Source organism: Polypterus senegalus, chromosome 12 (genome assembly GCF_016835505.1).
Source record: "Polypterus senegalus isolate Bchr_013 chromosome 12, ASM1683550v1, whole genome shotgun sequence".
NCBI lineage: Eukaryota > Metazoa > Chordata > Cladistia > Polypteriformes > Polypteridae > Polypterus > Polypterus senegalus.
In genome coordinates this window covers 54061170-54088805 of record NC_053165.1, presented here as the reverse complement: position 1 = coordinate 54088805, position 27636 = coordinate 54061170, and the positions used below count along the sequence as shown (strand labels likewise).

Below are 27636 nucleotides of genomic sequence, written 5' to 3'. Positions count from 1 at the left end.
ATGCTTATGTAGGGCACAACAATTAAGTAAAGTTTCCATTCCCTAGCTGGTAGCACTCTTTCACATAATCCCCGAGCATGTCCCCTCTGACATTTTCCATGCAACAGCCTTGATCCAGCTTATGGTGATGAATAACTCTTATCAAGGTAAAACCTTTTTTTTCTCCTTTGGGTGGCACTGCAACTCACAGTGTCAGATGGACTAGTCGAAGAAAAGATTCTTGTCATGGCTGATGGCACATGGCACATTGAATGATCAAATGTGGCAAGAGTGTGCAATATGGCCTAGTGGTTCAGGTGCTGGACCATACAGACCATGTCCTCATGGTGTGCATTTTCCTAATAAAAGCACTTAACCAGGATGCCACTTTTAAGAACAGGAATATGTGTAAAAATTTTACAATAAAATATTATTACATGGAGATTACCAAGAAAGGCCATACAAAGAAAAGGCACAGATGTCAAGATATAATAAATGATATTTTCAATATTTTTGTTCTATTTACATTTTTTAAATCATTAGCATCACAGTCTTCACTATTGTATGTGCCAGTTGGTTTTATACTACGTGCTACAAGCAAAAAGCAAATGAACCATATACTATGTGGCACACAATGTCAAACTGGCCAGCCCTTTTAGGCTAAAAGACATTTGTACTTTGTCTATAATAAAGAAAAGTTTCCATTTTATTGTTTCGACCCCTGCATCAGTCCAACAGATCTTTTTGGTCCTTATATGTTGTACACTATGATTTCTGCTCACCTCATCATTGAAAGGTTGAGACAATGGCTTGTTGGAGAGTGACGAGTATGAGAAGAATTTCACTTAAGGAAATACATTTATTTGCAAAAAAAATTTTGAGGTTGCGTCATTATCATTACTAGTATGTCTTATGAACTCTTAGATTGTCCTACGCTTGTGTAACAAGCATATTTTAACACACCAGCACACGATTTACTGCAATGGTTTTGAACCTTCCAAGCGGAAAGTTGCCAACTGGGAAGCCCAAGGGAAAACACTTGTCTTTTTCAAGTACGCATCTTATGAAATTGAGAGATGTTTCTCAGTGTGGTGGCATGGTTTGGGGGGAAGGGAAGGTTTGGGTAATACAATAATGGGGACAGGTGACTGATCCCCCAGCTCACATTGAAAATACCAAAAGTAAGTCTGCTTACATCTCACTTCCAGCCACTATTTATCTCCCTTCACCCAACCCCCAAAAAATCTGAGCCCCAGCATGTGCATGATGATATCAAAGCCATTTTTGAATTTCATCATCCATTAAAAGGCAGCAGCTCACGCACACGCGCAAAGCACTCGTTGTGCCTCAAGGCTGAATCTTGCTTCATGTGCTGCCAAGAGGATGTGCTAAAGGAAAAAAGAAAATGAAAAAAAAAAAATGTGGCAGCTTTTCTTTTGCCTGGGAAGTATCTTTAGAGACTCCTCTTACAAATCCCAAAAAAACATTTGCTCTTGAAATAAATAAAACAAAGCCATGGAGTGTTCATGTGCGTAATAGTGTGAAAAATTAGGATTGCTAAAAAAGAAATGCTTTCTACCCACCAAGAGGAAATACTTTTTTTTTTTTGATCTTTAAAGTTCACCTCAGCTGCAGTGTGCTGTAGTTCTTCTTTCTTTCATTCATCCATCCTTTTTTTTTTTTTTTTTTAAATCCCCATGGCTTCTTTTTTTTCTTCTTCAATAGAGGCCTGGCCAGTGAAGTATAATAATAGCCATTGTGCTTCCTATTGAAAAGTGAGTAATTCTACTGAGAGGACGGCTCACTTTGAGGCACATGACATCGGGGGCTTCCCAGTGACCATGGCAACATGCTCAGTGGGTTCCCAGCCTGGGAAACCCAGGATTTCAAATACAAGGGCCCAGCAGATGAAACTCAAGCCCGTGAGGAGAGCTGCAGCCCGGTGAGAAAATGGATGACACCCTGCTAGGAAAATCCTGCCTGATAATGCTGGCACGCCCGCACACACTTGAAAAGAGCGCCGGAGGGGCATGGCTTGCTCCCTCTGCATTTGCTGCACAGCCATCGACCTCCTTTGTGAGGGTACCCCTACTGACCTATTCAGAAAGCCCCATCAGATCAATAAATCTGGAGGTCAGTCCGTCCTGTCTTGCTACAAAGGCCGGGAAACCAGGATGGTACTGCTTTTCTTTTCTGTTTTAAGGCCCATTAATGCCACTTCTTCCTTCAAAGAACGGGAAAATCCTTCCTGCCTTAGATGCTAGCTCAATAGAGCAAGGTCAGAGGTTGCTATTCTCATAAACCTGTAGGCTATGCCTGTCTAAAGCAGGAAGGGGGATCTCTAAGCAAACATATTTGTTGGTGTATCAGAAGAAGTACAACACATCATGTGCCAACAAAATACTTCTTCCAGTCAATCCACAAGCATCCCACTTGGTCCTTACTTTATTGAACACCATTTATTTGTCAATTATTTTCAGATATCTCTAGACATAGTCTGAACATGGCCATCAAAAACAGGGAAATTACTAAAAATGGTACAAGGCATTGCATCTCACCATCATCATTTTGCATCAATATATTTACACACTTAAAACAAACCAACCATTGTTCATGAGACATAAGGGAGAGCATCAGAAACCACTGTGTGCTCAAAAGAAATCCACAGTCGACATGAAGCTGATAGACATTAGTTGTAGGACCTTACACATCCCCCTCACTTATTCAACACAAACAAAAACAACTCATCTAAAGATTATTAAAAAAAAAAATCACATTCTTAAGGACATCAATGGAGACAGTGGAGAAGTACATTTAAGGTAGTGAATTGGAGGCCTAAATGCTACACAGCGTGTCAAAATCTGAGGTCAACTGCCAACTCATGTATCTAAAGTAGATTCAGCAGCACTGGTTCAATTTCCAATTTAGTCACTTTCTATTTGCCCTTTCTCTCTGTCCTGGTGAATTTTCTAACAGTACACTGATATCTTTCCAAATCTTAAAGTCATGCATGTCAGAGTATTTGCAATTCCTAAACTGGCTCACTGTGAGTGAGCAAGTGTGGTTTGTGGCAGACTGGAATTCCTCTTGAGGGTTGGTGCCTGTCTTATGCCAGATGACCTTGTAATTTGTGAGATACGAGTGAGGGTCAGAAAACAAATGCATGATTTTGATACAAAACACTACAATAAAACTCATAAATCACTTTTATTTTGTCTTAAGGTGGCCAAATTCCAAAACATATTAAAAGCTTTAAACCAAACTGACAGTTTGACAGTATTTAGGGACAGAGTTCATGTTTTTCCCTAGTAAATAAGTAGTAAAATGAAACTTCTTCTGGAAACAAAAGTTCCAATTCCGAAAGAACTTGCTCAGTTTTTGAGTTTGGTAGTAAACTAGCCGTCAGGCAGAGGCCACTTTCCTAAAACAGCAGTGACCATCATGTAGGGCTGCCAGGAAAGATCAAGGAGTGATGATATCTTGTGATTTTATCAGCTTTTTCTTTTTGAGAAACAGTAGTTAACTTAAAAAGAGATATATATATATAAAAAAAAAAACATAAAAAAACACAGCTCACACTCTCTTACATTTGTAAACAATGGTTTACCACTGCTATATCCAAGTCCAAAAGTTACATTGCCTGCCATTGCCTGGATATTGATCACTTCTGTTTACAAGTCATGCAAATATCATTACAACCTAACATCTGGTTACCCATCTAATCCAATTCAGTGTTGTAGGTTACTGAAGGAAAAACCAAGTCAACACAGTGAAAATGGTGACTGCTTATAGAATTCAAACAATGCTTGATAAACTTGTGAGGAATCGTATCTAACCACTGCACCACCTTAACAATCTGCCAATAACTGCTTCAATAACTCGCTAAGTGATGCCAGTACTAGAGCAGGTATTCCTCCTGGATGTTCAATCCATTTCTAAGATCTTAAATTAAGATTAAAATTAAAATTAAGATTAAATAAGTGTAAAACAAAGGCCAAAGTTTAATGAATCAACATATATAATCCAATTTGACAATTATTTGTTGAAAACCCAATTCACACAAAAATGTTTTTTGCATATATGATAACAAAGTGCTGATCCAGAAAGCTGCAGCCCTGACAGAGAACAGGAGAGAAGCAGAAGGACAATGATTTACTAGCTCAGAAGCTGTCATTTTTCAAAACTCCAACAGGAAGCCAGGGGCAGCTGCAGTTTGATGGAAAGGCTATTAAAAGGATAGTAAATGGTAAATGAAAGGAAATTTGTTGTCCACCTGCAGCACATGGTTTTCTATAGGACAGCTCTCCTTTCAAGATGAATGACACCCAGGCTCACTGCACTAATGCCAGCTGTGGTGTGAATTGCCTCTCGTACTTTCCATGTTTGCAATTCTAGACACTCTAGCACTTAAATATTTTTGCTATACCAAAAGATTACAAAATAGGACAAGCAGGTCCAAAAAAGGCAGCTGAAGCTATCCAACTGCACTTATACCTGCAAGGCTACTAAGCAGCAACTGCAATGACTCTAACAGACAAATCAGGGAACACTATAATGATCATTTTCAAGCCTGGGGAAAAAAAAATAAGGAGTGTGTATAAAATTTAAGGTTGCTTACCTTTCCCAGAACAGTTAGACAACTTGGGTCTAGCTCAGGCTGCTCCAATTTGACAACTCCCACCCAGCCATACTCATAAAGGTCCTCTTCATCATTGCTGTTACAGAGTCCCAAAGGGTGCATCTGAAAAAGAGAGGGGAACATTCCGTCAGCAGTGGCATTTTACACCTGACAGCAGTACCATAAAGCTCACCCATTTCATATTGGCACAAAACAGCAAGAAGATCTGCCATGAGAACCAAATAAAAATTAAATGTGTATGATACACTTCTCTTGGGATTCTTTTAGCTGAACCACTGACAACATTCTTGATAAAAGACAGCTGCTATATAGAGTTCTTATATCTGGTCATATTTGATAAAGATGACATCATAAAACAACCAATATAAGGAGATAGCTATAAAGCAGGCAATTTCATCCACTGACGGTACAAACAGGATTAAAGCCTCAGAGATTTTCAAAGCAGATTAATGGCTAAAGCAGCAGTCCCTGCGCTCATCCTTCCTTCTAACTGGCTTAAGGACACAAAAGTTGCCGCATTTGCAAAACAGGGTCTCAGACTGACCTGTCTTCCAGTGATCCTATTAGCCCAGTGACCAAACAATCCTCTCCCTGAAGCCCTGCAATAGATTGACTTTGGAGCTGTGGCGCCAACCCAACACAAGAGCCTCTGGGCTAAAGATGACCTCAGATGCCCTTTCCATCTCTGACCCACAACTGCTTTCATTTCAGCTGATTTCTTTTGCTTTCTTAAACCAGAGAAAAAGGGACATTTCCAATTGAATAAAACAGTCTCATCAGTTCAGTCTACTCCTTCAGGGTAAAGTGACTAAGTATTCAGATTTGTATCAGGTATCCTTAACTGTTATTCCCTTCAGAATTGTGGGGGCTGCATCTTCCAAAAACTTCTCTGTAAAAGAAGCTGAATACTCATTTTGTGAGATCTATCTAAAGTCAACTCCTCTAAATATTTCAATTACTTTAGTATCTCCAAGAAAACCCTACTCCACCACCATTTTGAGAGTAGAGCTAGGAGATGAAAGTGGGTTCAAATGGTCACAAAGCAGGCTCTATCAAAGAGACAACTTAAATAAAACTATACATTATTTATTCAAGCAAAATACATACTTTACTGGGCTAGTAATAAAGGAATCAGCAATATTAAACCAAAGATTTTAAGTATCAACATAGTAAGGCACAAAAAGCACCCTAATGTACAAGTACATACATACAGACACATAAACATCCATTTGCACAACACAATCTACCAAAATGCTTCTCAGGCAGTGTGGCATAAAACATGGTACTAACCTACCGTATTTCCCCGAAAATAAGACCTACACCGAAAATAAGCCCTAGTCAAGATCATCAGCTGAAAAGTAAGGCATTTAAGGCCAGGTTTATACTTCACGTAATGCAAAGCGTGCGGCCCAAAAATTAATTCCGAGGACACCCTGCCACAATATCTCTAAAAAGGATGTTTAATGATTACATCCATCAATCCGGGGATGCACCCATTCCAGCAGCATCGGTGCAAGACAGAAACAAAATCCCTGGATGGGGCATCAGCTCATCACAAAGTAAACACATATATACACTAATTTCATTGTTGCTTTACCAAATCCCCAAACCTTCATGTCTTTAGATGGAAAACTGAGCACACTGTGGAAACCTACCAGTAAAACATGCAAACTCCAGGCAGGGATCACATGCCACCCCAATATGTGTAACTATTAACAGTATTCATTATTTAAACAAAGTTAATGATTTATCTGTAAAATGTAACATACATACTTTAATGCATTTCATCATGAAAGTGGTATCAAGTATAAATCTAAGGATTCTAAATGTGCAGAGAGCTGGAATATCAAATTTCATGTGTCCTGTGTGATGATCTATTGCTGCTTGCCACTGCTGTCAGGTCAGGAGGAAGCCCCACTTTAATCACAAAAGAGACATTTTCATTATGTCCTTAATTTTTATTTCTCTGTGGCTCAAATATGCCGCCATACATACATTCTGATGCTATTGTGAAGGTGCCAAAAAAAAAAAAAAAATATGTGTCGTTACTTGGGGGAATATGTATCACTTGAATATAAAAGCAACATGAATACATTTGTATGTCGGCATTTTGCTTCACCAAATCGAACCATTCATCAAACATCGTAGCATGCACATCGATCCTGGAGGATCCTAAAAGCAGATGGAGTAGCAAGAAATTCAGGGTTTGAATGTGGAGAGTTATAATGATATTACAGAGGAAAATGACATGACTGTATTTGGATACATGTATATTGTTGTACATGAATAAATATAAGATATCCCCTGAAAATAAGCCCTAGTGCATCTTTTGAAGTAAAAACTAATATAAGACCTGGTCTTATTTTCGGGGAAATACGGTAGAAGGTTTCCACCGCCTTTGTGCATTTATGGAACTGTTATAAACACAAACAACTGAACTTTATGGCTGTGCTTCAAAATGCTCCCTAAAAAAGACTTAGGATAAAGTGAGCTGATCTAAACAGCCATCTCATTCCCAAACAACCAACAGAATACAGAGGGAAGTCGACATCGGTTGATAGCTCTGAGACTAGTTGCTGTATACCAGCTGTGTTAAGGGTGCAGATTCTTAAAAAGGAACATGCAGCAAAATATGTAGCTTCTAGAGGTATCAAAACGCCAGAATTTTAGTATTCAATATCAACACCAGTGAGATCTCACAACACTCAAACTCATTCAACATCTTTTCATTAAAGTCAATATTGTGTTTTTTTCTGAAATAGAATATAAACCTATAAATACAAATATAATCACATTTATTCAGTTGATTCCTTTATCCAAAGCGACTTACTACATCTGAGATTCAATTGGTACCATTCCTTTTGTTTATCCAATTGGAGCACAGGCAGATAGAATGATTTAATCACTGTCACACAGAGTCAGTAGCAGGATATGAATCCATAACCTCAGGGTTTAAAGTTCAAAGCCTTAACCACTACACCATACTGCCTGCCAAACACTACACCACACTGCCACACTAGAGAAGCAATAAAGTACTGGTATATGCATCAAGAAGATACCCAACTATCACTTAAGTAAACTAGTTTGGTATTCAAAAACATCAAAAGACAATGCAGGGATCCCTCAGTGTAACAATAAATGGGGGAAATTTTATAACATTAAGGGGATTTCAGCATAGGGTTTATAAAAGATGATATTATTATGGTCTACCTGATTAATATTACCATGTGCACATTACAAATTTAACTATACTGATGAATTAGTAAATTCCAAGATATTTCAGGATATTTTAATTTAAATAAACTCTTTAAATCTATTTTCACAACAACACACTTTTAAAATCTAGTTTTTCATTATGTTAGGTTTGTAACATGCAAGCAAAACACATACTTACTAGGACAACAATAAAGGAATCAGCAATCTGCTAATATCTGCATCATTTTCTGGTTAAAAATTTACTAAAGAGTAATGGATGAATCGAATTGATTATGTTTTTATATGTCACAAAATCTTGGAGCTTCTGTTTTCCAAATCTGTCCCTCCCTTTTTCTTTTTCATGTTTGTACAAACAGGAATTTTAAGCGTGAGATCAATCTTGTCAACTTTAAATTAATCCACTATTACAGAACTCCTGTAAAACACTCTGTGTTGTTTTCAAAAGTTTATTATATGATTGATCAGACTTTATTACTAATGAGTCTATGTACTAGTCCAGGAGTAGAACAGTAACTGGCCCTTTAGTTTGATTGGTTGACTGCAGTATACTCATCAACGTACCTTTCAAATATTGCATATGACATATACGCATTCACTATGTTTGTCACATTTTTGGAATTATATGAATGAACATTAGTTTGGTTTCAAAAACCAAATGAATGACATAAATTTCTTTTTAGGATATCTGTATTTAGCAATTAATCATGTTGTTTTACAATGTTTTGTGCTTTGAAGAACTAATTAATTTTTATTTTGGTATTAACAAATGGTGCAACTTCATTTATTTCTCAGAGTAGGCAAGCCAAATAGCCAATTTCTCTGAAACTTGTCTTGATTTTTAAATTGCTCTAGCAGTTGTTAGCACTGTCAGTGCACAGAGACATACTGTATGCATAACAGTGCATGGTACATGAAACGCTTCCCTCTGTAAACGCAAACTGTATAAATGAGTTATAAAATGAATGGATGCTTAATTGCACATCTGTGGACATGTTGGGCACAATCAGAGAATTCATACAAAGATCCCCTACCGTTTTAGGGACTACGTAGGACAACATATTAACAAGTGCCATGCCATCATTTTGTTCCTTAAAACTTCATGATCGTACAAGTTGAATAAATAAAAAACTCACACTTGTTCAGTCCCATCATTATGCTCACAAACCACGGATTAAACTAATTTCGTAATGGGATAATAATGGGGACCAGTGCATGTATGTTGACTTTTTTCTTAAATAATAGTAAGCATGACTTCTGCAGTCACTCATATAATTTCTACTGCCTTGAAAGGAAAGGGTTTCTAAAAATGACATCTGTTGTTTCTCTTTTTCACATATGTTGATGCGGGGTTGTATTATTACCAGCCATTTTAAATGTAGTTCACTTTATTATGCTTACAAGAGTAATATATCTACTTCCAGTTATGCATGAGTGCAGTACCTACTGTCATTTGGTAGTAAAGATACTTTAAAATCTTGTACCAAAAGTATCAATTTTTTTGACATTCCTAGTAGCCTCATATTTTCTGGCTCACATTGTGATTTTTGAGGCATTTCCTGTGGCCCTCAACAACATGAAGGGGACTGCAGGTGAACTAAGCTTGAAGCAAACAGGTGGGTGAAATAAAGACACCTGGTTCTGGGGCTCAACCTCATTTGCTGTGTGTGTCTAACTTTAGTTCTCTCAGCCATATTTACAATACAGAAGAATAAGAAATAGAAAAAAAGCTGCAGTTCCAGCTTAATGCAACATTATTTAAAAAAAGAGAAAATTGAGAGCCAGAAACTTTACATAAAAAAATTATGAAATTCATGAAACAGTTTTGAATCATCAACAATAAGAATCTTGATTCTAACAATCATTTTTTTCTGTCAGTTCTACAATATATTCAGTAATTATTTTGTCCAGAAATTAGCAAGTGTGAACTAAAACATTTTAATTACTATTTCCTAGCATTCTTGGTTTATTAGTTTTCCTTTCTTATCTGAAAACCAAGTCAGCACAGGTGTCTAAAACCTCAAATATCAACTATTATGCTATCATCGGCTTAGAATTTTGAAGACACAAGGTTTATTCTTGTCTTGCCTATGTATACCAGTATCGGTCACCTTCATATTTTCACAGTTGAGATGTGCTCTGGAATTTGACCGTGGCAAGATGTCTCTTGAAGAAACCCTAATGTTATGGTCAGCAGAAATAAATATTGCCACTGTAGAATGAATAGTAACAGAGAATCAAAGAGTGATGAAGCATGAGTTACTAGACACTACAAAGATTAGTTATGTGTCAGTGGAATCCATTCGTCATCAACAATTAAACAGGAGCTGGCTTTGTGCACAGTAGGTGCAAGGATTGATCACTATTTTTTTTTTCCAAAAATATCACAATATTTCAATTTTCCAAGGAGTATCTCATGCTAACAAATTTGTAATTTGAGAAATTTTGAAGTGTTAAAAATGTGGTGATAAGTCTTGATTACACCATGTAGACCCAAAGTCAGATAACAATCAAAACAATGAAAGCATGGTAATTTACAAATAACAAATACATTTAAAATCCAAGCCCAGTGCTGGCAAGGTCAAACACAACAGTTTTTTTTTATATTAAGGGTATAATTGATTACATTGCTCTATATGTCCACATAACTGGTCAATATTAAGGCAATCAAGCAGGAAAAAAATAGGAATGCAGATGACAAATTCCTTCAAGCTTCATGATAATGCAAATGCTCACACTGAACTGGCTTCAATGGCTACTCTGCAAGACTCTGGATTCAAAGAAATGCACCTCCACCCTGACCCTGTATCAGTACCAGTCTGAAGGGCTGCCTCCATGGACATGCTATGCCAGTAATGAAGACATTAAGTCAACTTAAGAAGATTACTTAAGAAAGACAAAATGCTCTAAGTAGCACTGAAAAGCTTTGTGAATTTAATAACAAGTGCATTAGTTATTATAATGAGTATTAAAAAATAAATAAATAAATAAATAAAACAAAAACTTAAATTACTGGCGTTTCTCCTATCACGTCAGACTCAAGCATTTTTGACAACCTTCATGTATACCTGTAACCCTGCAAACCATTTTCTCCCACAAATTAAATTCAATGGTAATCAAAGTGTTGGGTAAAGTGTTGGGCAGTGCAGTTTTACTCTGAAAATCCTGGACAAAGAGTAAAATATGCAAAATGCATACACTGCACCAGAAACTGATTATGTCACTATGATGAGCATGTTTGGACAACTGTGCATGCTTAACAAGACATATTTATTTGAGTATTTCCTTATTCAGTATTCAGAATTACATCTATACTATAAGAAATAAGGGACGTACAAATACGTATATGTTGGAAACGTCATGTGAATTTCTCCCAAGTTTAAAAACCCAGAGTGACAATTGAGAGAACTTTGTTAAACAGATGTAATGCGACTCAGACTTCCCACATTATTTCAAAATATAAAGAAAAATAATAATCTACTCAGCCAAATCTGCATATTTGGAGAGGGGCAATATAATTTTTATTTTAATGTATTTCCAGTACTTTTTCTTCTGATCAGGGAATCAAAATTAATAGCAGTGTCATGTTTCTCCCAAATCTCCTACTGGAACTACATGTGAACAGAACCAACTGCAAAATTGAAATGTCAGATGCAGCAGCTCCAAAAAGACCCATAACACGTGAATGCAGCATTGTGTAAATAGATCTTTCAATTGTAGCTTTTCATATGCATGTACACATACACAGTGCCTGTTCTCTGGTGTCTTGCGCTTCTGCTAAACTATTTTGCATTTTAAGTATATCCTTTCATTTACTTAACACTGTTCTGTGTTATTTCCTGCATTATAAAAAATGCCGCTGGAATAATCATTAGCACCTCAAGATCCCGAAGTAGATTAAGAATGTTAGAGAAAGGTATGTTATGTTACATCTACTTCCTATAACCACTCATCTAGTTCAGTGTAAGGGTAAGAATGTGGCCTTTCACTAAATCAATAAACATGACAGGAGGCAACACTTGGATATTGAATAATCACAGTGCACACTCACTCACACTAAGACTACCCTGCAGATCTTTGGGAAGACACATGAAACTGAAGTAATTGTAGAAAATCGATACAAACCCAACAACTTAGCTGACATGCAAACCTAGGTTATTTTGCTGTATATAACACTTTTCAACCACCATGCTGCCCTCCTATTTTTCTCAGACAGCACAAGCTATATGGTGCAATAACAGCCTCTATAGTTTAGTACAGGGTGACAGTTTAAATGAAACACAAGGTTATTGAACAGTGTATAAACACCATGGCCGGTACTTGAATTTGCACTGTTATTCATCCATTTCATTTTATAAATAAATGTGTCTTCATCCTATCAAAAAAGATGTAGCATTAATCTACTTCTGACCCAGCTAAATGAGGGCATACTTGATGCTTCTTCTTCCTTTAATCAGTGGAGCCCCATCGCTAGCCCCATGTAAAAGTGCATGCCTGTAAAACTAACAAGAATTTCCGCTCACTTCAATGAAAGGGGAAACAACTACATTCCACACCTTCCAGCCAAAGTAGGGAGGCAGGGAGGGAGAGAGGGAGAGAGCACAAGAGAGAAATGAAATTCAAACAGCCCTTTCCCAAAGGGTCCTGATAACGACAGGAGATATTAGGTGTCTCCTGTCCACAATGAGGATCGGAAGGGGAGTGGCACCTACAGCCAATTCCCTCAGAGCGCCTGGCGGCAGACTACACCATTCCTCTGTCATCTTGCTTTGTCTCTGGGTGGATTCTATTAAAAGAAACATCTCCACTAACAATAGTAGTGAATTCTCAAGGAAAAAAAGTTGCAATATTAATACTCAAGAGAAAAGGACTACAATGACAAGCTTCTAAGGAGCCCCTTTTCAGACCAGATTAAAAAAATGAAGAAAATGATTGATTTCCCAAGTACTGCTATGCTGGGCCTCGTACCAGCCAAATCCTATGGTCCTAAACACAAAATCAGAATGGCAACAAGAAAAAATCTTGAAGCTACACACTCGGCTTGTGTAGCATGCAGGTTGAAAAGAAACTCCCTCCAAAGCTATTTGGTTTTTCCATCTTCTGATCAGTCAAATTTCTGTTGGCCTCTTAGGTATAATCTCTTATGCAGTTAAAAATAAAATCTTGTATAACATAGTATTATATTTTAGTTTATAACATAGTATACGTGCATAATAAATATTATATATTACAAAAAAAAAAAAAAAAGTAGAAATGCAAAAAAAAAAAAATTGTTGGAAATTCCCCATTTAATTTGGCAATTTTTTGTAAAAATTATGGACTTTTGTGGTGGGGGCGAATAAAAGTATAAGACTATTTGTTAGGAGAATTAGGCTTTGGTCATGATTGCAGTGCTCCATCAGACATCATCAGTTTGAGTAACAGTGAATTTAATTGTCAGGGTGTTTGATAACAGGAGGACTGGAAGAGGAGGAGCCTGGAAGGAGCAGAAATGATGTCATGGATTCCACAGGCTGTACCTTCCTTTTAGCTGAGAACTGGAGCAAACATGTTAGTGCGGCAGATATGGAAGACCTTCCCTCCGCCCCAATCTCCTTATGTTCACAGAAAATGGTCCATGTAAGCTGGTCACCAAGCTCTCACATTTGACCATTTACACACACATATTTATAAATCTATCTATTCAAACACATACTGTACGTATTTACAGTGGTGTGAAAAACTATTTGCCCCCTTCCTGATTTCTTATTCTTTTGCATGTTTGTCACACAAAATGTTTCTGATCATCAAACACATTTAACCATTAGTCAAATATAACACAAGTAAACACAAAATGCAGTTTTTAAATTATGGTTTGTATTATTTAGGGAGGAAAAAAAATCCAAACCTACATGGCCCTGTGTGAAAAAGTAATTGCCCCCTTGTTAAAAAATAACTTAACTGTGGTGTATCACACCTGAGTTCAATTTCTGTAGCCACCCCCAGGCCTGATTACTGCCACACCTGTTTCAATCAGGAAATCACTTAAATAGGAGCTGCCTGACACAGAGAAGTAGACCAAAAGCACCTCAAAAGCTAGACATCATGCCAAGATCCAAAGAAATTCAGGAACAAATGAGAACAGAAGTAATTGAGATCTATCAGTCTGGTAAAGGTTATAAAGCCATTTCTAAAGCTTTGGGACTCCAGCGAACCACAGTGAGAGCCATTATCCACAAATGGCAAAAACATGTAACAGTGGTGAACCTTCCCAGGAGTGGCCGGCCGACCAAAATTACCCCAAGCGCAGAGCGACTCATCCGAGAGGTCACAAAGACCCCAGGACAACGTCTAAAGAACTGCAGGCCTCACTTGCCTCAATTAAGGTCAGTGTTCACAACTCCACCATAAGAAAGAGACTGGGCAAAAACGGCCTACATGGCAGATTTCCAAGATGCAAACCACTGTTAAGCAAAAAGAACATTAGGGCTCGTCTCAATTTTGCTAAGAAACATCTCAATGATTGCCAAGCCTTTTGGGAAAATACCTTGTGGACTGATGAGACAAAAGTTGAACTTTTTGGAAGGCAAATGTCCCGTTGCATCTAGCGTAAAAGGAACACAGCATGGTGGTAGTGTGATGGTCTGGGGTTGTTTTGCTGCTTCAGGACCTGGAAGGCTTGCTGTGATAGATGGAACCATGAATTCTACTGTCTACCAAAAAATCCTGAAGGAGAAGGTCCGGCCATCTGTTCGTCAACTCAAGCTGAAGCGATCTTGGGTGCTGCAACAGGACAATGACCCAAAACACACCTGCAAATCCACCTCTGAATGGCTGAAGAGAAACAAAATGAAGACTTTGGAGTGGCCTAGTCAAAGTCCTGACCTGAATCCAATTGAGATGCTATGGCATGACCTTAAAAAGGCAGTTCATGCTAGAAAACCCTCAAATAAAGCTGAATTACAACAATTCTGCAAAGATGAGTGGGCCAAAATTCCTCCAGAGCGCTGTAAGAGACTCATTGCAAGTTATCAAACGCTTGATTGCAGTTATTGCTGCTAAGGATGGCCCAACCAGTTATTAGGTTCAGGGGCAATTACTTTTTCACACAGGGCCATGTAGGTTTGGATTTTTTTCCCTAAATAATAAAACCATCATTTAAAACTGCATTTTGTGTTTACTTGTGTTATATTTGACTAATGGTTAAATGTGTTTGATGATCAGAAACATTTTGTGTGACAAACATGCAAAAGAATAAGAAATCAGGAAGGGGGCAAATAGTTTTTCACACCACTCATATATATATATATACATATACATATATATATATATATATATATATATACACATACATACATACATACATACATATATATACTCATATACATATATACACATATATAGATCTGTCCCTTATTCAGATATAATTGTGAATAGCTATGAAAAGTTCAAAGTAAAAATAATCCCAATTTCAACTTGAAAAGTCTAAAATAATAAGAGTGTGTGGCTTTCAAATGGTTAAAAGATTTCTAATAGAAATGCTGTACTGATACAGCTGGCCCTGGAGTGATGGAGGGCAATCCCAGCTGAAGCTCTCTTCTCTTTATTTTCAACAGATGCTTTGCAGGAAGCTGAGCAGCTACTGTATGTATTAGCCAAGGGTCAGCAAACAAAGAGGTCAAACTGCTGAGAGGGCACACAAGCAGAAAAGCACTAGGAGAGATGAGTGGACAAAAGCACTTTTATAGAAGACGAGTCAGCAAGTCCGATTGCTTTCATGTGAAATAATGAAGATTGTGTGTGTGTGTGTGTGTGTGTGTGTGTGTGTGTGTGTGTGTGTGTGTGTGTGTGTGTGTGTGTGTGGAGGTGGTTGGCCTTTATTCAAGTTCCACTCATAATTACTTCAAATGATTACTGCAGAGCTTTTGCATCCCTCATTTCTTGGTTTTTATTTTACTTTTTCACTGTAGGGCTGTGCCATTCATCTGACAATCTACCGAGGAAATCAGACCCTTTCCTCTGTGTCCAAGACATCTAGTTTTAGATATTTAGTCATTTTACAACCAGAAACAGTAATGAGAATTAGAGTAGGATGTGTGGACTTGTAACCAAGGTAGTACACTGGAACATCACTTGATTTGTGGTTCAGTCTCCAAGGTTTATTCAACATGCAACTTGAGTGAAATACTTAACCAACCAATGCCCAGGCTTTACGAATTTCTATAATAAAGATAATAAACAATTCTGGATGATGTACACTATTGTAAAGCACTATAGTGGAAATTCCATCTAATGTGTGGGATACAACACAGTAAATAGAAAATTGCACACAGACAATTGACCCACAACAACCACTTTTACTGCCCCTAAATGTAGTGCACTTGGTTTTACAAATATCTGTTAACATGCACAGTATGTACACTATATACATCACTAACACTTAAAATATGAATATGCTTTAATATGACATATGTCCTAGAAATCTAAATAAAATTAGCAATATTTACATCTACAGAAAATTCACAGTTCTATAAACAAATTTCCATTGGAAAAGAAAATTCTAATAGAATGTTTTGGAATTTACAGAGCAAAGATATAGATACATATCTGATTTGGATACAAGTCTAATTAATACACTTAAAGACCAAAAAAGGCTACACCTAGAGGAAGTGGAGACATTTATATGGAAACTGGTGTGCATAATAGGTAACTTGAAATGTTTAAAAAATATTCCAGAAAAACCAGAGGGGGAAACACATCAAGCAATCAAGTAGTTCAGAAAGGGGTTGCAAGTGAGGGTCAATTGGTATCTGGTAAAGACAGTGATACAATTGGCTAGGGGGGTTATGGCATGGAGTCATACTGGTGTCAAAATGGTGGTTCGTTCAACCTGCTCCTTGTAAGAGATAGCAGTCTACAGAGGTTGTACAGCATAACAAAGCTGCCATTCCAAAATGTCTCCCACTAGGGTACATATGTGAATGGCTACAAAGGCAATCTCATGAGTTGGCAGCATTATGCAATTAGGCACTGTCCTATTGGACAGTTCTGGAATCAGATAGGTTTGAACTGGAATCAGACAGGTCCACTATCAAGAGCATATAATGGAGGATACCATCTCCTTGCTATAATATTGCTTGGTCAAACTTGGTGTTATACCAACAAGCACCGTAGACCATGTTTTCTCCAACAACAACCACCTTAGTGGCCGTCAGTGAGAAACTGAACGTATTAGTAGAGATAGTCAGAGGTCAATCTATAGTATCATGGGCTGCTCAAGTCCAAGGCATGTCTAAGTAGTTGATAATGTTGAGTAGACAATGATAAATTGAGGCTGCACATGGAAATGATTGATGCCTCAAAAGAATTCATGCAAGACATCACATTTCTGTAAATGTTAAGTGGCAAAGCAGACATTGTGTTGGGCTTTTGCAATATTGCAGTTCTCCAGTATTTTTGCTCCTGTGGGCCTTTCTGAATAGCTGGGAAAGCATTCTTACTGTGCCACAGACGTAAGGTGCTAGAGTATGGGTGTCAGATGATCACAAAGAACAAGGCCAGAATAAGAAATGGGGCATGGGAATAAAGGGTTTAATTTCTGTTTCATATGCATGGAGAACCAGACATGAGTCAGGGTTTCTAACATGAACCAAAAGGGAAAACAGTTATTACTTTCATTGGCTGTTTACTTGTTTTTAACATCTTGTTAGATGAATGAAGTTTTGTGTTGAGTCAATCTAACATTCTAAACAAGGAAATTATTAAGTGGAAGTGTGCAAGAAAGAAGTGAGGGAGAAGAGGAGAGATGGATGATGCCCCTGAGACTAACAGAGCGAGCTTAAGGAGGACAGAAAAGATAAATGGAGGGAAGCAGAGAGAAATGCAGAGCCACATGGGAATAATGCAAAATGGCAGAAGGATTATGGAAGCAAGGAAAAAAAACAGAGGGAGAAAGGATAAAGGCTATGGGGGAATGCACTGGCATCCCGCCACTCTTAAAAAATAAATAAATAAGTCCTTGATAATTAGGACACGCACAGGTAAGTAAAATATAAAAAGGACAGGAGAAATGGAGTGGTGGTGGGTAAAAAAGGGAACACCTCTAGGATTAGAGCCCTAAATAAGGATTTAAAAGGGGGTGGGCAGAGCTAAACAATGCAACCAGCTTTTCAAAAGAAAGAATTAAAATTGTATGAAACGAACAGCAGATGCAGCAAAATACCTTTAGAGAGAATTTCCTTTGGATTAGAAGAGATGAAATGCAGGTTGAAACACATTAGAAAGCAGCAGAGTGAAAACAAAAACAATAAAATCCACAATTTTGAGTGGAACCCAAGTTACATTCAGAAGAAAGCTTACTGATGCTTGCTGGACTTGGCAGTAGTTGCAGGGAAATGCTGGCAAACCTGAAAAAGAAGAGGGGGCAAAACCCTGCAAAAATTCTTTTCTGAAAGCCAAAGAGACAGAGAGAAAAAAGTAAAAGCTGGCCTAAGGATTAACCTGATTTCAGCCTCTAATAAAATCAAAACATGCCTTCTCCAAATTCTCGAGGTCACTCCATTATTGCGAGCGTCATGTAGAATTGACCCTTGCTGCAAAGCCTGGTACCCTCACAGGCACTCTATCACTTTGATAACCAATGCAACACAACAAGCACCTCCTTTTGGCCTTTCCTATCATTTTACTCTTACATCACCCTGACTGCTATTGGGTCAACAGAGTTACTTATGTAAGAAATCGCACTAGATTGTGGCAGTCTGCAAACAAAATTCCACATGCTGTCAAACTATCTAAACCAGCAGAGTGGAGATTTTGTTTCTTTTGTTAATTGATTTAATTATATATTGTAATTTTTTTTTTTTTATTTAACTTGAAACCCTATCCCTAAAGTGAACCTGTTAAACCTAATCAGTAAGTCTTGACATAAACTTGAATTATGAAATAATTTCTTTTAATAGTGGAAGCACATTTCAAATATCTCAGATCCTGCGTAAATCTGGAAATATTCAGTTGCAGTACATAACATACACAATTTGGTACAAAATCTGACCTTGATACTGAATGTGTCTCAGATTGCGTCCTTATGTTTGTAATAGGGTATATGATTAGGACATTAAAATATTCTCTCAAATTACAGTGTACAACTATGAATTTAAAATTCTTGGGGCTGCATAAACTTTATCATAAGTTACATAAACAAATCTCCTGTGATGCTTTGCATCCACCTTTTTTTTAAATAGACATTGACCTCCTTTAATTTGCTAGTGGAGTTTCTCTTCTAGCTCAAGTGTAAATTAACTTTAGCCAGTCAGAATGTAAGGAAACCAAGCATCCTTAAGAACTTGGCATTATGACAAGTAATATCACCTGAGTTTTCCTCAATTCTTTCTCCTCCATTTTCATTTCAGTTTCATCAGAGTGTAAACTCTAATTTACCATGAATCAGCTTTCAGTTACTCTTGTCAACCAGTGTTGAAGAGCAGTCCTAGTTTATTTTGCGGCAGTTCTGCAATTCAGTATGGCAAGTTCTGCCAATTGTATATTTCATATGAAGCTTTTTCTTCATTTAACATTGTGAAAAAACAACATGAACCCAAATGCACAAAAGATTTATTTTGTTCCAGCAAATTATTTGGTATTTCATTTCGGCAGTTAACATATGGCAAACACTAGTACTGTTGCAGATTCCTTTAACTGTACATTGTGCAAAAATTAAAGGACAGAAATCATGAAAGTTGTCCTCAGTATAGCGATGACATATCTTGATAGAAACTGCATCATGTTTCTGTCCTATATCTATAATTTCACATGACCGTGAATATTGTTTGACCAAAATGTATCTTACAAAATTATAGCAGTGATTATAACACTTAAGCTAGCTCTGGAGAGGGTGCCGATCCATCTCTGGTAATTCTGTATTCACTTCTGTAATTCAGTTTAATTTTATATACTGCCATTCACAACAGGTACCATGACAAGGATACTTTACATTGCAAACAAGACTACATTAAGCTTGTCAAACTCACAGATAGGATGAAGCCGAAAACAGCACATAAGTAATAAGACACTTGAAGGGATTTTGAAAAGAGGTGGAGAATCTGAGGTGGAAAATAGATAAATCAACTAAGATGAGAAGGGTGGTGGCAGAGTAAGGAAAAGTTGAGTCCATTTTAAAGGAGTTAATGAACAGTGCAACAAAGCAAAGGCCAACAGTCTTGACTTAAATATTCCACCTGATATGCCACAGGAAGAAATGACTATGGCCAATGATTCTTTATTTTATATGACAATGTTCCATCCATCCATCCTCCTTGAACCGTCACCTTATCGTGGTGGAGGGGTTTGCGTGTCCCAATGATCCTAGGAGCTATGTTGTCCGGGGCTTTATGCCTGGTAGAACCACCAAGGCAAACTGGTCCTAGGTGAGGGATGAGACAAAGAGCGGTTCAATAAACCTCCAATGAAAATAAAAACTTGGACGACGTTTTCCCTTGCCCGACGCTGGGTCACGGGCCCCCTCTGGAGCCAGGCCTGGAGGTGGGGCTCGATGGCGGCGCCTGGTGGCGGGCCTGCACCCATGGGGCTCGGCGGGCACAGCCGAAGAGGTAACGTGGGTCCTCCTCCCCATGGGCTCACCACCTATGGGAGGGGCCAAGGAGGTTGGGTGCAATGTGAGTTGGGTGGTGGCGAGGCGGGACCTTGGCGGTCTGATCCTCGGCTACAGAAACTGGCTCTTGGGGCGTGGAATGTCACCTCTCTGAAGGGAAGGAGCCTGAGCTAGTGCGCGAGGTCAAGAGGTTCCGGCTAGATATAGTCGGACTCACCTCGACGCACAGCTTGGACTCTGGAACCAATCTCCTTGAGAGGGGCTGGACTCTCTACCACTCTGGAGTTGCCCCCGGTGAGAGGCGCCGAGCAGGTGTGGGCATACTTATTGCCCCGACTGGAGCCTGTGCATTGGGGTTTACCCGGTGGGCGAGAGGGTGGCCTCCCTCCCCGGGTGGGGAAGGGTCCTGACTGTTGTTTGTGCGTATCGCCGAACAGCAGTTTGGAGTATCCACCCTTTTGGAGTCTCTGGAGGGTTGCTAGAGGGCATACCTTCTGGGGATTCCCTCGTTTTGCTGGGAGACTTCAATGCTCACGTGGGCAATGACAGTGAGACCTGGAAGGGCGTGATTGGGAGGAATGGCCCCGATCTGAACCCGGCGGTGTTTTGTTATTGGACTTCTGTGCTGTCACGGATTGTCCATAACGAACACCATGTTCAAGCATAAGGGTGTTCATATGTGCACTTGGCACCAGGACACCCTAGGCCTCAGGTCGATGATCGACTTTGTGGTCGTGTCGCCGGACTTGCGGCCATATGTCTTGGACACTCGGGTGAAGAGAGGGGCGAGCTGTCAACTGATCACCACCTGGTGGTGAGTTGGCCGATGGTGGGGAAGATGCGGTCAGACCTGGTAGGCCCAAGCGTGTTGTGAGGGTCTGCTGGGAGCGGCTGGCAGAGTCCCCTGTCAGAAGTAGCTTCAACTCCCACCTCCGGCAGAACTTCAACCCGCCCCGAGGGAGGTGGGGACATTGAGTCGAATGGGCCATGTTCCGTGCCTCTATTGTTGAGGCGGCTGACGGAGCTGTGGCCGCAAGGTGGTGGTGCCTGTCGTGGCGGCAATCCCGAACCCGTTGGTGGACACCGCGTGAGGGATGCCGTCAAGCTGAAGAAGGAGTCCTATAGGACTTTTTGTCCTGTGGGTCTCTGGAGGCAGCTGATAGGTACCGGCAGGCCAAGCGAACGCGGCCGGTTGTTGCTGAGGCAAAACTTCGGGCATGGGAGGAGTTTGGAGAGGCCATGGAGAGCGACTTTGGACGGCCGAGGAGATTCTGGTCCACCGTCCGGCGTCTCAGGAGGGAAGCAGTGCAGTGTCAACACCGTATATGGTGGGGATGGTGCGCTGCTGACCTCGACTTCGGGGCGTGTGGGTCGGTGGGAGGAGTACTTGAAGACCTCCTCAATCCCACTAACATGCCTTCCAATGAGGAAGCAGAGCCTGGGGACTCTGAGGTGGGCTCTCCCATCTCTGGGACTGAAGTCACCGAGGTGGTCAAAAACTCCTTGGTGGCAGGGCCCGGGGTGGATGAGATCGCCGGAGTTCCTTAAGGCTCTGGATGTTGTAGGACTGTCTTGGTTGACACGTCTCTGCAACATCGCATGGACATCGGGACAGTGCCTCTGGATTGGCAGACCGGGGTGGTGGTCCCCTCTTTAAAAGGGGACGGAGGGTGTGTTCCAACTATAGAGGGATCACACTCCTCAGCCTCCCTGGAAAAGTCTATTCGGGGTTCTGGAGAGGAGGGTCCGTCGGATAGTGAACCTCGGATTCAGGAGGAACAGTGTGGTTTTAGTCCTGGTCGCGGAACAGTGGACCAGCTCTTCACCCTTAGCAGAGTCCTGGAGGGTGCATGGGAGTTTGCCCGACCGGTCTACATGTGTTTTGTGGACTTGGAAAAGGCATTCGACCGTGTCCCTCGGGGAATCCTGTGGGGGTGCTCCGGGAGTATGGGGTACGGACCCCTGATAAGAGCTGTTGGTCTCTGTACAACGGTGTCAGAGCTTGGTCCGCATTGCGGCAGTAAGTCGAGCCCGTTTCCAGTGAGAGTTGGACTCCGCCAGGGCTGCCCTTTGTCACCGATTCTGTTCAGAACTTTTATGGACAGAATTTCTAGGCGCACCAGGGTGTTGAAGGGGTCGGTTTGGTGGACTCAGGATTGGGTCACTGCTTTTTGCAGATGATGTTGTCCTGTTTGCTTCATCAGGCCGTGATCTTCAGCTCTCTCTGGATCGGTTCGCAGCTGAGTGTGAAGCGGCTGGGATGAGAATCAGCACCTCCAAATCCGAGAGCATGGTCCTCAGCCGGAAAAGGGTGGAGTGCCCTCTCAGGGTTGGGGGAGAGATCCTGCCCCAAGTGGAGGAGTTCAAGTATCTCGGGGTCTTGTTCACGAGTGAGGGAAGAATGGAGCGTGAGATCGACAGGCGGATCGTTGCGGGCTCTGCATCGGTCTGTCGTGGCAAAAAAGGAGCTGAGCCGTAAGGCAAAGCTCTCGATTTACCAGTCGATCTACGCTCCTACCCTCACCTATGGTCACGAGCTATGGGTAGTGACCGAAAGAACGAGATCGCGAATACAAGCGGCTGAAATGACAATGTTCATTAAGCCCAATTCATTATTTTCAGTGGTTAATTAAGTAGTGCTTCTCTAGTTCATGCTGTTATACTTTATAATATCACCTGGCTAAATACTTTGACAGTGATTGCTTAGTGGGTTGTTTATACTGGTGGTAGTGGAGGCTGTCCACTAGTTTACTACATAGACTAAGATAAAAGATATAACAACTTTACAGAGCCAAGCAGAACTGGACCCCCGCACCTTTCCACTGTGTTCCTGAAAGTCAATGCTTTTAGTACCTTTCATCAAGTAATATGAAATATAATCCAGACAGATGTCAAACTCTTTAAAGACTTTTTTTTAATTTAAAGTAGTTAAAGGATAATACATATATACTGTATATATAACTTGAAAACAATCCATATAAAATGCATTTTTTAAAGAATTTAACAAAAGTAGTATGATAAAAAGTTTAAACAGGTCCCAATTTTATTTAGTTTAATTAATAATACTAATTTATGGGAAAGAACAAGGCCAGACAGACTGAGCCCTGTATTAACCACCAAGAGGAGCAGACACATAGGCTTATGTATTAAGAGCAAGCAGGCAAAGACTGACTGCTTTCTGTATAATCTCCAACTAACAGAGGCAAACCTCTGCCGCAGCCTCAAGAGGCAACAGACACACAGGTTCCTGGAGTAACCATAAACAAACACAGACATACAGATTACCTGTAGTAGTCTCTATAAAGCATAGACAGTTATTCTTTAGTAGTCCCTACCAAATGCAGACAGACCATAATAGTAATCTATAACAAATGCAGACTTATTTCTAATGTTGTCTGTAATAAGCACATAAGGATTTGTATACTTTTCTAAAACAAGTACACGTGATATCCAATTAGTAGTGTTTAACAAGAACAGATGGATTTTTCTGTAGTGGTCTCTAACAAGTGCAGACACATTTGCAGACTACAAATGACAGATGAATTTCTATAGTAGTCTCTAGGAGGTCCAAGGGATAATCACAGTAACTTCTAATGGGTACATGCTCATTCTCATTGTTATACTCTAACAAGTGCAGAGTTTTGGGCTCTGACCATTTTCATGACTATAAATTTTTATTGAAGTTTTAAAAAAATGTACAAAAGGAATACTCAATAGTAAACCTTACACTGTCAATATGGCAAACTCTAAAAGAAACAATGAAAATAAGAAGGATCTGATAAGTCTAGACTAGACAGAATTTTACATATACAGCTTGTGACGATGTGGGTTCTGGCTCCACACTCCCTTTGCTACTGGAAGCACTTGAACCCAACACCGTCGATAATGTTACCGAGTGAGCTAGTCAGTGGAGGCAAATAAACAATTGAGCAAGGGGTGGTGCAAAAATGAGTAATGCTTTTATTAAAAATCAACAAAACAAGTGTTCCAATAAATAGTGCAGATCTTCAAAGTTCATTAAATAAATAATCCATAAAAAGAACACGTGGAGGTTAAAAATCAATAAAAAAAACAATCCTTTAAAACGCGAGGTTAAATCTTATGGAAGCAGTCTTTAAAACAATAACAAATCCGGTGCCTATTTTCTGTATGCGTCTCACCTGCTTATCCCGTATGGGCTTAGCAGCAGGCAAGACGCTCTCTGCAGCTGCCCTCCTACATCACACGCTCGAGACTGGAGACCTCCCGATCCCTGGCTCCGGTATGGCACTCATCCCAGTCCCGAGAACTTGGTTTCCCACAACGGCCAGGTCGCTCACGTTGGGGATTCCCACCACCAAGTCTCCCGACTTCCGCTGCCTTTCAATGGCCTCTCTGCGGCCAGTCGCCTTCCCTGGTCACTCCCGCTACCTGATCGCTCAGCGGGAGCGACATCAACACAAACGTCTGGGTGTCGGCCTAACACCCAGCTTCCACGCAGCTGTCCACGAGCGCTCATTCGCTCGCCCGTCCGCTCGCTCTTCGCGGCTCTCTCTCACCGACCTGCTTCCTCTACTGCTCCCGATAACCTCCGTCCTCTCCTTTCCTTTCACTCTCCGATCGTTTCTCTTTTCCCTCCCTTTAAAACCGACTCGCGCTTCTTTTTAAAATGACGAGGGCCACAGCAGCTGCAGCATTAGCCACGGGACAATCATGAATGTGGGCAGTTCCTCACCTGTGCACTAGGTGAGAAACGCCCACACCCTACGGATCGTCCCGCGGCCCACTATGGCCCAACGTCCCCTCACTAAGCCGCGAGCACAATGATTATTTATTTAAAAATGGCCTTTACTCAACGAGCTGTGGACCCATAACACCACACAGCTATGTCTATAATAATAAAAAAATGTAATTCACTTTGACTCAGCTAAACAAATGTGACAGCATGAATTTAACTAATTAAAGTTTACTGGGTATTCCAAAACAAGTTGGATGGATAGCAGCATGCCAGGCCACAACAGTTGGCACAGGAATCTGTAAGACCTCCACTTAATGAAGGCCTAGTACAAGAGTTGTGACTCAAGGGCTGATGGTGGACAAATCTGGTTAGTTTCAGATTCGCTGTTAAAAGGGTTATATGTGATTCACCACCTATTTTTGTTGTGTTCAGGTAAAAATCATCATCTTTCTCATTACTAATCCAAACACTTTTCTTTCCTTTAAAACCCCTTCATTTTCATGTACATGGGTCTTGGTGATATTTGTGGAAATTAATGCTGCAGCATAACTAAGAGTTCTGTTTAAAAGTAAGCAACAGAGAATGGACAAATACCTCATGAGAAGTAAAAATATAAAATAAAAATTAAAAAAATCCCAGCAATGCACTAGTCAGCAGGCAGGTTAGGGGTAAAGGTGGTTTGATGTTGAGAACAAGGGAGAGACCAGTAGGCAGCAGCACAACCCTTTTCCTTTCTTGCTCTCTTTCACTTACTCTGTGTTAGTGTCCAGTGGCGGGAGGGTGGAGCCAGATGTTCCCAGTTACTGAATTTCAGCCTTCTCCCTGAATGCCTGAAATAACTTCAAAGAGAATGGCAGCCTTAAGCAGACCCAGCTCTAGTTACATAAAAGCAACTGGAGGATCCTCACAGGTGGAATGAACATTTATGTGGTAATATTATCTCATAAAGGTCCCGTTGATTAAAAAAGAAAAAAAAAGGAGAAAAACAAAAAGATTAAAAACTTCCTGTCTTTTGTCTCTGTAACAGGAAAGATAGGATAACAAGTAAAAAGCATTTTGCTGCAGGTCCTCTGCTGCTGCAATTGGGCCACTGATCTTCACAATAACAGTCACCTGTGCGCCACGGGACCCTGGTTCTGCCCTTTCAGTTTATTAGGCACATTAAGCGATTAGCTCCAGTAGAGTGTCATTACAAAGCCATCCCCAAAAATGATCACTGAAGCCAGGTCCCTCTGCTGAAGAACTAAAATAAATGTTCACTAAAAAAGGCCCTGTATGGAAAGATTTGTGCAAAGGCTAGGCTTATATAATAATACATTTTCCAGTAGTGCTTGATAAAATATTTGCATTGAAAAATTTAGATTGGCAGTCCTTACTATGAATCTTATAAGTAAACTAATTTATTATTTTGAATAAGGCAGTATAGAAATGTTTACTTTGATAATGAGGAAGATCCAACTTGAATTTTATTAAGGGTGACATCCTGACACAGTGCTGTGCTAACTATATACGTGGATTTGCCTGTTCTCTCTGCATCCAGGAACAACATTTAATGCACCGAAGGCATATGGGCGTGTGCCAGATTCAGCTAGGATAACCAGTTTCCTGTTAATCTACAATGAAAAAGTGGTATAAGAAAATACATGGATAAATCCTTCAATAAAGCACAAAATGGGCTAATATCTGCCAACATATGCCAAGTAAAATGAACTGCTTAGATCACTATAAAACCTAGGCTTGGTAATTATTACAAGTTTTATATTTCATGAAACTAATCCTCTCTGTAGGGATGAAATATTAATGCTTTCAAACACTATGTACTTCTTTGACTGTTCACAGGTTAAATATGACATGTGCTATGCAAAATAAAGCCTGACTTAAAACAACTGGTCACCCATGTGCTGACCATAAAGTTACGGCCAACCTAGCCAGTTTATATGGCTGCGTCACTCTTAATCCACTAGGGGAGCAAACACTATGAAAACATCATTACATAAAAGGAAAAATGTAAGAAAACAATCTTGGTGCCATCACTTCTCCACTTACTGTAATTCTTCCCCCAAGAAACTGAGAAGTCTTTTCCTCCTGTTAGCACATGTTCAGTCAGATTTCCCTTCTGATTTATAATGGGGCAGCTGACTGTTTGACAAACCGCCGGCCCAGTCCAACCAGCAAGGATGAGGTGCCTAAACAGCTAATAAAGAAAAGGAGCATTTGTCCTAGTGCTGCTATTTATTATGAGTATTCATATAATGTGCCAGTCTAGAAAACTACACCGAAAAAAATGTATATAAATATATATTTTAACACCAGCTAACCAGAAGCTCAGAAAGTAATCCTGTGATTAGTGTCTTGCAATTGCCTTTGAAATGATAACCCCACAAGAGTCCATGGAAACATGATAAGCAAACACAGTTGCAATTCACTGGTACGACAAGACACCCTGAAAAGGATACTTAATATGGCACAAGTATGCCAGTACAGACCAGTGTCTCTGATCTG

The 27636-nt window shown here is 39.9% G+C and overlaps 1 protein-coding gene across 2 annotated transcripts in view; it reads right to left on the bottom strand.

The window, feature by feature from the left end:
* Positions 1-27636, bottom strand: part of znrf3 (zinc and ring finger 3) — a 136873-nt gene that overhangs the window by 32994 nt on the left and 76243 nt on the right. For both annotated transcript variants that reach the window (XM_039771414.1, XM_039771415.1), the window contains exon 2: positions 4598-4720. In XM_039771414.1, coding sequence (XP_039627348.1) covers positions 4598-4720 — 123 coding nt within the window. The remainder of the gene's footprint in view (positions 1-4597; positions 4721-27636) is intronic.